The following is a 15984-nucleotide window of genomic DNA, read 5'->3' as shown; positions in this document are numbered from 1 at the left end:
GATGTTCATTTCTTTAACTTTGTACACAAAATTTGATTTCTCTATTTCACAGAAATCTAAGGTGGCTATTACCTGCCAATTAGACTCCCGTGATGACTAATGAGGTTGGCTTGCTAGAGTATGGACTACCTGATGAGTCTTGCCTGCTGGGCACTGCAGGGGCTGGGGTGTCTTACAGACCCCAGCAATCACATTTTGATTTAATGTTCTAAGTTTCCCTTGGACTTTGGTTTCTGTTCGGGCCATCCTCCCTTCCTTTTTGGGGGGCTGCCCCTTTTAATTTGTCCCTAAGTTAGTTTGAGTTTATTTACTTGTTTGGTATGCAAAAGAGTTACCTGATGAGTCCTAACTGATGATTAAATCAGAGAGCCTCATGCTCCCTATTTAAAGCAGGTGTGTCAGACTCCCAGCCTGCACGCAGCAGGGAGCAACTGGAGAGCTGTGTACAGATGTATGGTGTAAATAAAGTAACTTAGTAACAGGACTTTCGCCTCTGTGAAGTTATTACAACTCCCCCATTCAACATTGGGAGATCATATGTATGCTTAGCCATGTTTGCTTAAGTCTATGCAAAGACCTCATTTTAAGATCTTCCTGCCCAATTATATTTAAATGTTAGACTGTCAGGGTTAACGAGCACTTGACTGCATTTTAAAACTCAGAAGACATGCTGGGTCAGCTGAAAATTGATCACATTCCTGAAAAGTACATGGCAAGCAAGACAAGTCTTGACAACGACAGCTGCAAGACCCACGTTTGGTAGGCAGAGACAGACTGAGAAGGACGCTCACAATAACGAGATAAGAATTAACATTTAGTTTGGAACTGTGTGTTCAGTTTGCAGTTCCTTTTTGAATTCAGTGGGCAGGATTCTCCGTCTGCGCTGGTCTAAAAGCCGGAAATTCCTGCCCGACTGTCAATGGGGTTTCATATTGTCCACAATCCACCCGCTAAAATACCAGTGGTGGACAGGATGGGAGAATTCCGGCCAGTGTCCCTCAATACAGGGACTGGCAGTAGAAGCAAGTCTCAGGTTTGCTCTTCCTTTCCACTTCTATGTTAATTTCTGTTCAATAAAATAAATTCATTTTAAAATTCATACCAGTGCTGTCCTCATCTATTCAAAGGAATGAATGGACCCGACAAAAGTACAAGGAACATTTAAATTTTCACGTACATCCCAGAATCACAGTTCCATCTGAATTCTCTAAAATGCATCAATATCCTTTTAGGGATGCACGTAGGCTTGCTCACAATATTCTAAATATTACCGGAAGCCATATACTTGGGTGTAAATTGGATTCTATGAAAACACCGAAACAAAGGATCCCTACAGTACAAAAGGAGGCCATTCGGCCCATCGAGTCTGCACCTACCATAATTCCATCCGGTCCCTATTCCCATAACCCCATAAATTTACCCTGCTAATCCCCCTGACACTATGGGGCAATTTAGCTTGGCCAATCTACCTAACCCACAAATCTTTAGACTGAGAGAGGAAACTGGAGCACTCGGAGGAAACCCACGCAGACGTGGAGAATGTGCAAACTCCACACAGTCTGTGGCCTGAGACTAGAATTGAACCCGGGTCCGTGGCGCTGTGAAGCAGAGGTTTTGACTTATAAATTAAATATTACTACTTACTAAAGAACTCCATTGGACTCTCAATGAATGGATGCTGGGTGATTAGTTATTATAACTGAATTATCCTTTATTCCATCTCACATTATAGATTCATTCATTCTTTATATACAGAAACATATACCATATGTAAGCGTGTAAGAGTCAAACCTAGTTTTTCAGGGAGCTAGCATGCTGTGATTATTAATTACTTACCTGTAATTACTCTGGTTCATTAGTTTAAGGGGACACACAGGAACCTTTAGATTTTTCCTCTGCCAATTCAAGCAGCAATCTCCAAGCCAATTGACAAAACTAATTGGTACCACATGATCTATCGTGATGTCATTAAGAAAGAATAACAAGTACGCAGCTCAATTTAAAATGAAAGTTGTGACATTTGCGGAGATGAAATGTGCAGCAGTGAATTTATAACATTTCCAAGAAAATAATTCAAGACTGGAGAAAGACAGCCAAGAAATTAGAGATGATGCTGAAGAATAAAAGGGTCTATAGAGGCAGACCTGGCTTGAATGTAGCCTAATCCATCACGCAAACCAGCCACCCATCCATTGACACTGTCCACCCTTCCCACTGCCTCGGAAAATTAGCTACCATAATCAAGGACTGCTCGCACCCCGGATATACACTTTTCCACCTTCTGTCGGGAAAAACATACAAAAGTCTAAGGCCACATACTGACTCAAGACAGCTTCTTCCCTGCTGCCATCAGACTTTTGAATGGACCTACCTTGCATTAAGTTGATCTTTCTCCACACCCCAGCTATGACTATAACACAACATTCTGCACCTTCTCCTTTCCTTCTCTATGAATGGCATGCTTTGTCTGTATAGTGCGTGAGAAACAATTCTCTTCACTGTAAGTGAATACGTGGCAGCAATAATAAATCAAATCAAATTGAGAAAAAAGGACTGGAATGAGTTAATGAGCAGCATCACAATGGTAATAGCCATGGAGGCAGGTGACTCAGTGCCCTCAGGGAAGTGAAGAACGATGGCATTCCAAGATTCACAATCAGTGCCCAGTGGTACACGAGATTTGTGAAAACATACATGTTAGTACTCTGTCAAAAATGTCACAGCGTATACCAACTGAACTTGATGGTGAGTCAAATTCAATGTTTTGTTACCTGATATCAAGAAAAGAATATCTGTTGACCAGCCTGCATTAAAAATATGGATAAAACTGCTGAACTTTAACATGTCAGCAAACAAGACTGGTACCAAGATTGGTGAAAGAACTGTCCCACTTAAAACCACGAAAAGTCACATTCATGGTGGTTCCGCCTTGTAAGGCAAATGGCACAAAATTAAAACAGATATTAAAATTCTCCCCGAAGAGAAATCTCAGAAAGACCTGGTCATCCAGACTAGATGGATAAAGGAAGTTGCAAGAAATAGATTAGATTAGATTCCCTCCAGTGCAGAAGGAGGAGGTCATTCGGCCCATCAAGCCTGGACCACCAACAATCCCGCTGAGAGCCTATCCCCGAATCCCAAGCACTTACCCTGCGAATCCCCCTGACGCTAAGGGGGGCAATTTAGCATGGCCAATCTACCTAACCCGCACATCTTCTGACTGTGGGAGGAAACTGGTGCATCCGGGGGAAACCCACACAGACACGAGGAGAATGTGCGGACTCCACACAGACAGTGACCCAAGGCTGGAATTGAATCCAGGTCGCTGGCATTGTGAGGCTGCAGTGCTAACCACTGTACCACCGTGCTGTGGATCAGAGAAATGTGTAATTTAAGGCCAGGGGACTACGCAAAGGAGTGCGTTTGCTCATCTGGAACACGATCAAATCCCAACGTGTCGACGTGAGCTCAACCAACAGTTGTTCCCGGTTGTGTGTCGTGGGTGTAAGATCTCACGGGCAGTCTCCAGACGTGGAACAGGTGGATGGTGAAAGGCAAAATGACATTCATTAAAGGCAAAAGTGTGCGAGCACCCTCACTTGCAATATTGTGTCAGTGGGTCATAGATGCAGAGAATAAGGTTGATCCCAAGTTGTCAAAATAAAATCAATCCTAAAATATAGGATATCAAATATGTTTGATGGTACTAAGGACAATTACTTCTAGAATAATAATGTCAAATTTATTGGTAATATTAAGGTAAGGATGAAGACAAGGACGATCCATGCAATGATGGAACAAATTGTTCGGTGATTCAGATGGTGATCAGAGTGATTTTGAAGGATCGCAATGTTCTGCATTTTATTCATTATGGTATATATTTACATTGTCAGCAAATCCTGGAAAAACCCCAGTGGCCGGAATTTTACCACCTCGCCCGGAATCAGGGTGGGCGAGACTCGCAGATCAGAATTCTCCACTGGCCTCGTGCAGGATTTTACAAACTTGCCCAAGCAAGGTTGGAAAATCCTGCCCAGTAAGTCTGGCAACAGCTGTGGAGATGGAAACAGATTTCGACTCTCTTCAGAGTTGAAGAGGAATGAAAATGTGATGGATTTTATGCCGGACAGGGAAGGGGGAATGGAGCAGGTGCAGCAAACTAGAACGTCAGGGATGGGTTGGAACTCAGGAGAAATTAACTTGACAAAGGGAGTGGTAATGATAGTCTTAAAGATTCAGGCAGGTTTTAATAGTGGCATAAAAAGGTCAGGGAGCAGAATTGCAAATAGCAGAACAAGATTCAGCAGTTCCTGAATGTAAAACACGTGAACAAGTTACAGACTGGTCCTGAATGATGATTTGGAGGTGTGAGTGGGAAAGAATGTTGCCGCTTTATAGAACCTTAGTTAGGCCGCAATTGGAATATATGTTCAATTCTGTTCGCCACACTACCAAAAAGATGTGGAGACTTTGGAGAGGGTACAGAAGAAATTTGCCAGGGTATTACCTAGTATGGAGGGCATTAGTTATGAGGAGAGCTTGAAGAAACTTGGTTTGTTCTCACTGGAACGACGGAATTTGAGGGGCGGCCTGATAGAAGTCTACAAGATTAAGAGGGGCATGGATAGAGTGGATAGTCAGAAGCTTTTTCCCAGGGTAGAAGAGTCAATTACTAGGGGGGGAATAGGTTTAAGGTGCAAGGGGCAAGGTTTAAAGGAGATGTACGAGGCAAGTTTCTTTACACAGAGGGTGGTGGTGCCTGGAACTCACTGCCAGGGGAGGTAGTGGAAGCAGGTATGATAGTGAGTTTTAAGGGGCATCTGGACAAATACATAAATAGGGTGGGAATAGAGGGATATGGTCCCCGGAAGGGTAAGGGGTTTTAGTTCAGTTGGGCAGCGTGGTTGGTGCAGGCTTGTAGCGGCCGAAGGGCCTGTTCCTGTGCTGTAATTTTCTTTGTTTTTTTTTGAAACTCAAAATGGAGGACAGAGTTCTCAAGTCCAGAAAACTGTGAAGTGCCTATTTGGAAAATGAAATGCTGTTCCTCAGCTCTGAAGCATCACAGGGACTCGAAATGCTAAATGTTTCCCTCTCCAAAGATGCTGCCAGACCTGCCGAGTTTATCCAACATTTCCTGTTTTCATTTCAGATTGCCATCAATTATAGCAGTTTGCTTTTATATTTATATTGTGCTGGGTGAAATATCTTTAGTTCTTCATGTTACAAAACAAGCAAATGTTAACAAATTAAGATGAATTTATTAATGTTGCTTGTTTTTCTTGCTGGAACAGGCCTTTTCTGGGCCCAACTCCAGTCGGTATTGCAAGCAAGCACTGCTCAAAAACTTTATCTGCGTCAAAGTTGACCTTGTGACTTTTGGGTCTCAAAAACTCAACTTTGACACAAGTACGTACGGAAGGTTCCTGGTTCCAATCTACACTGCATTGGTAGCCTTTTATACTGTCACAGGTTTATTGTTCTGACTTCCAAAAGGCAAAGTTAGTTACTCAAAAGAAATCTCACAATATCTTTGCAGAAAATGCATGTTACTCTGAAACATACAACAGAAATAATGGGCTGAATCTTCTGCGGAGTGGAATCAAACTGCCATTCCACTCTGACTTTCTAACCTTGGACTGGACTCCCGTATTTCATGCCCCGACTGCTAGTCCAGGCCTGCTGAGGAATGCGGAGCAGCGTTCCCCAGGAGGCATTCAGTATAGTGAAGAATAGTCAGGGAAAACAGAGCCACCTGCCCTTTTGTTTTACAGCATTAGCTGCTTTACTTCAATATGTTTAAATGCCCCTTTGTTTAAATTCAGCTCTAACAAGCCAGCAGAGTGGCTACCATGATGTGGAGATGCTGGCGTTGGACTGCACATGGGCACAGTAAGAAGTCTCCCAACACTCTCTGACTCCATGGTAATTAGTGTGGGTTAAGGTGAGTCAGTAGGATACTTAGTTACCAGGTGTTTGAAACAGTTTACAATTTTTCCTGGGTAACTATTCTGCTAAGTGAGTTGGAACCACCCGAAGTCTTCAACTTTAGATTGGAATCTTGAAAGGTTCCAGACACAAAGCGATTGCCCACCAGAAGTTGAAGCTTCCAAGGAAATTGCCATGCAGTCTTGTGGTGGAACCTCTGAAGGATCCCCCCACCCCCCAGTGCATCTTTCAGGCTACCACTTGAGTATAACCCCTCTGGGGAATGGAAGTTCTGGGCCAATGTGCTAATTAAACAGAGACAAATTAAGAAATCCTTTGCAATTCGGAGACTTCCATATCATTTATTAACAGGGCACATATCCCTTTAACAGGGATATCCCTCGTTAACAGGGCACGTATCCCTCCACAGACTCCACTGGTCTGTATCTTGAAACAGTTTTTTCTCCATTTGCTCATAAGAACATAAGAAATAGGAGCAGGAGGAGGCCATCTAGCCCCTCGAGCCTGCCCTGCCATTCAATAAGATCATGGCTGATCTGAAGTGGATCAGTTCCACTTTCCTGCCCTCTCCCCATAACCCTTAATTCCCTTGTCTATCAGAAATCTACCTACCCGTGACTTAAACATACTCACTGGTATTAAGCAAATTTCCAGTCTAACTACTTCCCTTCCACTGATTTCTCGCCCATTGCTGACCCAGTCCTCATAAAATGTTCGTCAGGCAGCCGACCCGCCATTTTGGAAAAAATAATTAATGGACAATTGAGCTAGGTCACCAAGGCAACGGATCAAAGTACGACCCACACCATAATATGTTTGGCGCAGAAAAGTGGGCGGAAATTGAAGGGCAGGAAGGATGGGGCGGAGGATTGTATTAACTCCAAAAGTCCCATCATCAAGTTACTTTATTTACACCATAGATCAGTAAGCAGTCAGTTCTCCAGTTGCTCACTGCCGAATGCAGGCTGGGACACACACACACACACACACACACACACACACACACACACACACACACACACACACACAGTTACCTCCACCCCATTATCAATTCTAACCTGGTCATCAAACCACACCCCCCAGCACCCTTCCCCAAGTTTCTCAATCCTTCCCCATACAAAACCCTGGACTCACCTCACTCCCAGGATCTGTGTTGTCTTCATCCCTGGGCCTACTTACAACCCAGCAGCATCCATGGCTGAGCTCTGGTGCTGACGAGATGCTAGGGGTGGCAGCCTGGCTGCTGGCTCTCAAGGGCAGGAGCAGAAGTCCCACATAAACTTTTTTTTACCCCCCAGAGGGGAATGGGGGAGGGGACAACACACTGGCTCTCTTGACCCCATTTAAATCCCACCCTTGGCATTGCTGGCCATTTAACTGATTAAAGGATCTGGGACCAAAATCTTAATTTCTGAAGCCTGACGTGCACAGGGATATGGCAATCAATTTTCACCTTTTTACCCCCAAAATACCAAGGCATGAAACATGGGCTTCTGTACCCAACAGTTTTGTTAAGGGACAAATGGCTACAAAAGTTAACAAGTCAAAGGATTTCCAATAATTCTATTTTCCTTTAGCTTACCTTCAAGCTGGAGCCACATTAATCGACCTTTTACTTTGGTGATTGAAGCAACACAAATCTCTGCCAGGTTACTGAGGTTAACAGCCTCCAGCTTCATATTCTTGGTGAAGCCTCGATTCAGTGAAGTCTGAAAATGGACGGAAAGAGAAAGCAGAAAGCACGACATAAGAAAATGGTTGACTAATCACACTGCACGTTTTAATACCTCCCAAAACATCCTCCCACTGTTATGGAGATCTCTTTTTCAGCTAAGTTTGTTGCAACCTGCTTAATCAAGGATCCCACGCACCCTGGATATTCTCTCTTCCACCTTCTTCCACTGGGGAAAAGGCACAAAAGTCTGAGGTCACATACCAATCGACTCAAGAACAGCTTCTTCCCTGCTGCTGTCAGACTTTTGAACGGACCCACCTCACATTAAGTTGATCTTTCTCTGCACCCTAGCTATGACTGTAACACTACATTCTGCACTCTCTCCTTTCCTTCTCTATGAACGGTATGTTTTGTCTGTATAGTGCGCAAGAAACAATACTTTTCACTGAATGCTAATACATGTGACAATAATAAATCAAATCAAAATTGTTATAACAAGGATGTGTGCTGTATGTTCTAAAACTGTGTAAATGTAGTGTGATAATCACCAGAACGAAAATCCAGCAGCTTTCCAAAGAGCCTTATAATTAAGAACAGCAACGTGAATTCTTAATGTAATCAGGTTTCCAAATAAAAAAATTCAAAATGTGCTTGAATTAAGAACGCTTTTCAATCAAAGAATCAAGAAGGAAACTAAAATAATTCTACAAAAAAGACAAAAAAAATTTAATGATATTTAATTCATCAAAACTTCATTTTTAAAATAAAAATGTAACTTGATTATATTGCCAAAGGTTAAACCTGCTACAGGCAGCGCAGTGGTTAGAGCTATTGCCTCAGCACCAGGGGCCCGGGTTCAATTCCAGCCTTGGGTCACTGTCTGGGTGGAGTCTGCATGTTCTCCCCATGTCTGCATGGCTTTCCTCCAGGTGCTCTGCTTTGCTCTAATTGTCTAAAGATGTGTGGGTTACGTTGACTGGCCATGTTAAATTGACCCTCACATCAGGGGGATTAGCAGGGTAAATGTGTGGGGTTATGGGAATAGACCCTCTGTGGGATTGTGGTCGGTACAGACTTGATGGGCTGAATGGCCACCTTCTGTACTGTAGGGATTCTATGATAAAGTCTGAGAGTATTAAAACAGTTCAGAAACTTTATAGGTACATTCTCGATATAATAACAATTATTTAATTCAAATATCATGTAAATGGGTTGGAACTAAGTTAATTTTCAAAATGCAATATGAATTAACATATGAATTAAAATATTTCAACATGTGGAAACCTGTTTTAAAGTAGAGTAAATTGCTATGCGTTGGTCTGTTTTAGAATATACAGAATAACTTACGATCATTTCTTAGTTTGCTACATTTATGCTAAGAGTTATAAAGTTTTCTCCTGTGTCAAGAGAGCCAGAAAGATCAACACACAGAAAAATCACAGCTTAAATCACTTCTCCACAATTTGAAAATTGTTGTTTATATTATTCATTGCGCCAAACTGGAAGATTGTCAATCCAGCAAACATGCTCAACAAGGAGAAAAACATGTCCAAAGCACAATTGGACGTTGTCATGCCTTTCTGCCACTACTTCAGATGTATTAAAAAATTAGGATAGATGAATGCAAGATATCACATTTTTGTTCCGTAAAACAAATGTTTCAAATGTGTTCATTATCTAGGTAAATGCATTAAGACAGGTCACTGTTATTTTTTGATAAGCTCTGTTTTGGAGTCTGTCCTGGTCTCTCCATGCTGATGCTACTGTTAAGAAAGTCTACCAACTTTCTAAGGAGAGTAAGGACATTTGGCATGTCTGCCACGACTCTCACCAGCTTTTACAGCTGCACCATAGAAAGCATTCTTTCTGGTTGTATCACAGCTTGGTAAGACTCCTACAAAGGGTCGTGAAAGAACCGCAGTCCATCACTTAAACCAGCCTTCCGTCCATTGACTCTCCGCACTTCCTGCTGCTTCGGATAAGCAGCCAGCTTAATTAAGGACCGCACTCATCCTGGACATACTGTCTTCCACCTTCTTCCGTTGGGGAAAAAGATACAGAAGTCTGGGGACGCATACCATGCGACTCAAGACCAGCTGCCATCAGACTTTTGAATGGATCTACCGCGCATTAAGTTGATCTCTCTCTATATCCTAACTATGACTGTAACACTACATTCTGCATGCTCTCCTTTCTTTCCGTATGTACAGTATGCTTTGTCCGTATAGCGCTCCGGAAACAATACTTTTCACTGTATGCTAATACATGTGACAATAATAAATCAAATCAAATTAATGGCACACAAAAACCATCTGCTAATCTAGCATGATTCATGTACACTTGATGACTTTGTTGAAGTTGTGTCTGAAGATAACCTACACATAATCATGACAGAACAATAAATTGTCTGCTAATGCTTCATTAGCATCTAATAATATCAAACAACCCAGCAATACAGGCGAATATCCTACAGGAAGATGCAGATATAGCAACAGCTGCTTCAGTGTGTTGCACTTTAGTAAAAAGTTGTTCAATTAAAATGGATATCCTTGTAACAGCATGAAGCACTGACTTGGAATTGGTGAATATATGCTGAAAATATTTAAAATAAATACTACAGATAATGTTAAAAATTAACGTCGGCCATAAAATGCTCAGTGTTTAACAAATCCACCTGAGGTGCGCACATTGACTTATTTAGTTGTGAACAAATGAAAAGCATATCTCACCATTTAAAGACACTTTAATTTTAATATTAACCTCAGGGAGACTAGTGCCAACTGCAGTTCTGTGGTCTCAGACCACTGTACACTTCAGATCCACCCTGAACACGAAGGATTCAAAAGATTTTAAATAGGATCTCGACTAAGTCAAGTGGATTTGTGGCCTCCGGCTCATCCCTTAAAACCACAAACCGGCAGGTTTGCGATGGGTTGGTTTGGATTTGAGATTTTTACATCCCACCCAACCCAAACCTGCCCAAAGTCTCTAACAGCTGGATTAAATGCCATGACACAAAATTAATTCAATATTCCTCTTCAAGCAGAGTAAAAAACACAAGAAGATTTAAGATTTACAAGTAATAGAACAAAGAAAATTACAGCACAGGAACAGGCCCTTCGGCTCTCCAAGCCTGTACCGACCATGCTGCCCATCTGAACTAAAACCCCTTCCCCTTCCGGGGACCATATCCCTCTATTCCAATCCTATTCATGTGTTTGTCGAGGTTCCCCTTAAAAGCCACTACTGTATCTGCTTCCACTACCTCGCCTGGCAGAGAGTTCCAGGCACCCGCCACCCTCTGTGTAAAAAAATCTGCCTCATACATCCCCCTTAAACCTTGCCCCTCGCACCTTGAACCTATGCCTCCTAGTAATTGATTCTTCCGCCCTGGGAAAAAGCTTCTGATTATCCACTCTGTCCATGTCTCTCATAATCTTGTTAAATATATCTATCTTGTTCATGCAAATAAATTAACTGCAACTCCCCACAAGTCCCCAGGGTAGACTCATTCCCAAACACTGAGAGCGATATAAAAGGAGACACACCAAAAAGCATCTAAACATCTGTTTACACTGCAATACTGCTGAGTCCTGGAAATAGATTCACTACCTGTCCTTTTAACCCAAGGTATGATTTGATTCTTGTGACACTGAACACTAAAATACACAAGTGTGCATTGTATAAAAATGAAATATAACTCAAGCTCATAAGAGGTAGAATATTTATTCAAAACCATTACAAAACACAGTGAAAGTGTGGTGAAAATATTTTAATCAATTGCCATTTGGCCAGTCTAGTTATCAAAGCCAGTTACCAAACGCACTTCAAGAATTTATGACCACTTCCCACAAGGAATAGGAACAGGAGTAGGCCATTTGGCCCCTCGAGCCTGCTCTGCTATTCAATAAGATCATGGCCCATCCAACATTCCTTACATCCACTTTCCTGCCCTTTTCCCTTACTGATCAAACATGTGTCTCAGTGTTAAATATACTCAAAGAGTCTGCCCCCACAGCTCTCTCTGTGGCAGAGAGTTCAGAAGACTGATGACCCTGAGAGCAGAAATTCCTCCCTATCTCAGTCTCAAATTGGCACACCTTTATTCTCAGACTGTGCCTTTTGTTCCTAGACTCTGAGGGAAAACATCCTCACAGCACTTACCCTGTAAACATGTTTCAGTGAGGTCACCTCACATTCTTCAAAATTTCAAAGAGTAAAGTGCCAGCCTGTTTAATTTTTTCGCATATGACAATCCTTCCTTTTGGGGGATCATCCTAGTGAACCTTCCTTGATCTTTCCTTAAGTAGAGGAAGCAAAAACTGCTTGCAGTACTCCAGATGTGGTCTCACTAGTACCTTGTACAGTCGTAGCAAGATTATCCTATTCTTATCCTCCAACCCCCTTCGAAAACAAGGGCCAACATTCCATTAGCCTTCCTGATTCGCTGCCACACCTGTGTGCTAGCTTTCTTGCATAAATACCCCCAAGTCGTTTTGTGTTGCGGCTTTCTGCACTTTTTCTCTATTTAAATAACTCTGTTCTTTTGTTTTCCCTTCCAAAATGAACAACCACACATTTTCCTATATTATACTCCATTTGCCAACTGTTTGCCCACTTTTTTTAATCTATTAAGATCTCAAACAGTTAGTATCACACTCTCAACTTGCTTGTGACCTTCTTCCAGCTCCTACGGTTATCTAACTTTGCTGCGTAATGCCAACATTTCAGCCTTGGCTTTACCCTGCTTGTTCTCAGCTGGGGCGTAGCTATCCGCTGCTTCAATCTTCTAATTTTTTGCCTTTATTTTTTCAATGAATGAAAGTATCGCTGTCAAGCCTGCATTTGTTGTTGATCCCTAATTGCCCTTGAACTGAACATTTCAGAGGGCAGTTAACACCCATGCTGCTATGGACCTGGAGTCACAGACAAGTCATAAGACCATTAGTCATAGTGGCAGAATTAGGCCACTCGGCCCATCGAGTCTGCTCCGCCATTCAATCATGGCTGATATTTTTTCTCATCCCCGTTCTGCCTTTTCCCATAACCCCTGATCCCTTTATTAATCAAGAAACAAGCTCTGTCTTAAAAACACTCAATGACCTGGCCTCCATAGCCTTTTGTGGCAAAGAGTTCCATAGATTCAACACTCTCTGGCTGAAGAAATTCCTCCTCATCTCTGTTTTAAAGGACCATGCCTTTAGCCTGAGGTTGTGACCTCTGGGCCAGACTGGGTACAGTGGCAGATTTCCTTCCTTAAAGGACATTAGTGAACTAGGTAGATTTTTACAACAGTCAATGAGACTTTCACTGTCACACTGCAGATGCTAATCCTCTGGTCTTTTCAATAACTGATACTCAACGCTCCCAACTCTGTCAAACAGCATCATCCTAACATCCAATCAAGAAGCATCCAACTCCTGCTTTTATGCTTGTATTTTAAGTGCCAGGTTGGTCCATGGTCCAATCGAAGCAGTTATTGAAAATGATTAAGCTGACAATATGTCCTTGTTTTTGTTTATATTTGTAATGGTAAAGAGAGATGTATTAAACCCTTGCACTGGAAAGTGGAGGAGCGGGAACTGTTGAGTGCTGAGAGAGGGGAAAACAGCTGTTGTGTTGTAAGAGGTGGCAAAAAGAGCGTGAAGGCACCCTTGCTAAACGCAATTATTGATGTGTTTCCTGCACCAGTTCCACATGCTGTGGTGATAGCAAAGCCTTTCCAAACTCAGCAGATGTGTGTTTTGGAATCCTATCATCGTGGCTGGAAAAAAATCCTTTCTTGTCCTCCAGCCACACTTCTAAGGAGACTTCAGCGAAGGGAGTTTCCATGCAACTGATTTCCTTTTCCAGCAATGAAACTGCAAAATCTTCCAGAAGGGAATACAACTTCCCTGGAAGAGTATATTATTGTGCTGTGTTGGAGCAGTTTCAACAAATCCTAAGACCGCTGGCTGCAAAACACTAATTTCATTGTAACATACTTAGTTACGAGAATACTCCTTTGCACTTGCTTCGGACCAGATTTACTCCCCTGGAAGCTCAGATCACCCGAGCGTATGTCAATTCCTTCCATGACTGTTTTAGTTAATCTTCGATGAGTCTAACATACTCCTCCTTCCCCTTAAGTCTCTGTTCAGACCTCAATGTTCTCTGGAAAGCCAATGCTTCAGTCTCTTAGTCATTCTGAACATTTAGTCCCATTGGAAACATAGCCTCTTTTTGATCTCTTAGATAAATATCATTTTTCTTGCTCTTTCTCTCCACCTTGTCTTCTTTATCCCCTCTTTACTCTCCTCTACACCCTCTTATATCAATAAGCACTGTGGTACCTTCGTGAGCACTGAATCTTATCTGTAGGGAATAATGAATTCTCATTCAATAGTCTTCTGGACACCGTTGAACAAAATCAAACTGATGATTCAGGATAACCTGACTCCATATCTTTTTTCCAGTTGTGATGATTGCTCTGGTCTTGGTCTCCGTTTCTCACACTGCTGCTAAACTGAAATCAAGGCGCTTCTATTTTTTCTTGTAGGAAAAGAAGACAACATTAGTGATTCTTCTGACTTGTGAACTGAACAAGTGATATATCTGGACATCGTCTCTTCCCATAACTTTTGAGACATGTCACCAAACTGAATACCATACTCTGGCTCTGGACTTGGTAATACCTAAAAATGACCTTGGTGTCGGTGTTGTAAGAGCTCAAGTTTAAATACCCTTGGAATTATTATTCAATCATGTGTGCCAGTAAATTGTCAATCGTTGTCAGCTGTGCTTGAATACAGTCTCAAGCTAGGAATATGTTGGCCATTCTTTAATGCAAAATTCACTCTCTGCTTACATTCGTCTTCTGGTTTTTGAGTTTCTCTAATTTCATTTAATATTCAACTAATTCCCAGAATTGTGTCGACTGTAATTTCAGCTCATGCCTCAGCTTCCTCCTTCAATTCAATATTGGCCCACAACTTCCTCAGATTGGCAATCTCTGCCGGATTGGCACTCTGAATGTCAAGGCCCATAAGCCTTTGCCGTATCCAGTGCCTTCAACGATTTTTTGATATCATGTGGATAGAATCGAACTGGTGAAGTCTGACATCTACGATGCTGTAACACCTAGAGGAGGCTGAGATGGATCATCTACTCAGCACTTCATTGCTACATATGCTTCAGTGTCATTTGTTTGCATTGACATGTTTGGTTCCCCCATCGTTGAGGTTGGAGATATTTGTGAAACCTCTTCCTCCAATGAGTTGTTTAATTGTCTACCACCATTCATGACTGGATATGCAGGGCTGCGGAGCTTAGATCTGATCTGTTGGTTGTGAAATTGCTTGACTTTATTACTTGTTGCATACGCTGTTCAGCGTGCAAGCAGTTCCCCGTTGTAGCTTCACCAGGTTGACACCCAAAAATGCCCGGTGTTACTCATAGTATGCCCTACTGCACTCTTCAGGATTGATCGCCTGCCTTGGAGGTAATGGTAGAGTGGGGGACGTGTTGGGCCATGATGTCACAATTTGTGATGGAGCACAATTCTGCTGCTGCTGATAGTTCACCATAACCGAGCCCAAGTTGCTGGATCTGTTCAAAGTCTGCCCTGACTTGCTCAAGGGTATCTGTCCCTAATGTGAAGCTGGGACTTCATCTCCAAAAGGACTGTGTAGTGGTCACATGTTTCTTAAAGACTGCTGGTTGCAAAACACTAAATTTTTTGTAACGTATTCATAGTAATGAGAACATCCTCAGGGGAGGCGATGACCTGGTGGTATTATCACTAGGCGATTAATCCAGAAACTCAGCCAATGTCTGGAGACCGGGGTTCGAATCCCGCCATAGTAGATGGAGGAATTTGAAATCATTAAAAAAAAAATCTGGAATTAAGAATCTACTGACGACTGTGAAACCATTTTCGATTGTCAGATAAATCCATCTGGTTCACTAATGTCCTTTAGATAATCTGTTGTCCCTATTCGGTCTGGCCTACATGTGACTCCATGGCCACAGCAATGTGGTTGACTCCCAACTCCCCTCAGGCAGCTGGGGATGGGCAATAAATGCTGTGATGTGACAGCTTGATATGGCTCCTGCCAGCGTTGGATTGGGGTAAACACTGTAAGAAGTCTCACAATGCCAGGTTAAAGCCCAACAGGTTTATTTGGTAATCCACTACATGCTGGCCACCTAGCAATGCGCATGAATAAAAAAACCCCCACAGCGACAAATGAATTTTAAAAAATGAATAAACAAATCCCCTTCTCTTCCTGACCTTGACTTAAAGACTGGGATTTTCCATTCCCCTCTGCGTCGCGTGGGTTCAGTGATAAGAGCAGAAAAAGCAGGAAGCGTTCGACCCCTTC

The 15984-nt window shown here is 42.3% G+C and overlaps 1 protein-coding gene across 4 annotated transcripts in view; it reads right to left on the bottom strand.

Annotated features, from left to right (window-relative positions):
• The window catches only part of sfmbt2 (Scm like with four mbt domains 2), a 192442-nt gene that overhangs the window by 60886 nt on the left and 115572 nt on the right, over window positions 1–15984 (bottom strand). For all 4 annotated transcript variants that reach the window (XM_080207712.1, XM_080207714.1, XM_080207715.1 and 1 more), the window contains exon 11: window positions 7529–7655. In XM_080207712.1, the coding sequence (XP_080063838.1) occupies window positions 7529–7655 (127 nt within the window). The remainder of the gene's footprint in view (window positions 1–7528; window positions 7656–15984) is intronic.

Source organism: Carcharhinus amblyrhynchos, chromosome 19 (genome assembly GCF_965287045.1).
Source record: "Carcharhinus amblyrhynchos chromosome 19, sCarAmb.v2.hapA, whole genome shotgun sequence".
Taxonomy (NCBI): domain Eukaryota; kingdom Metazoa; phylum Chordata; class Chondrichthyes; order Carcharhiniformes; family Carcharhinidae; genus Carcharhinus; species Carcharhinus amblyrhynchos.
The sequence above is the reverse complement of the archived record's forward strand: the minus strand, read 5'-3'. Positions and strand labels throughout refer to the sequence as shown.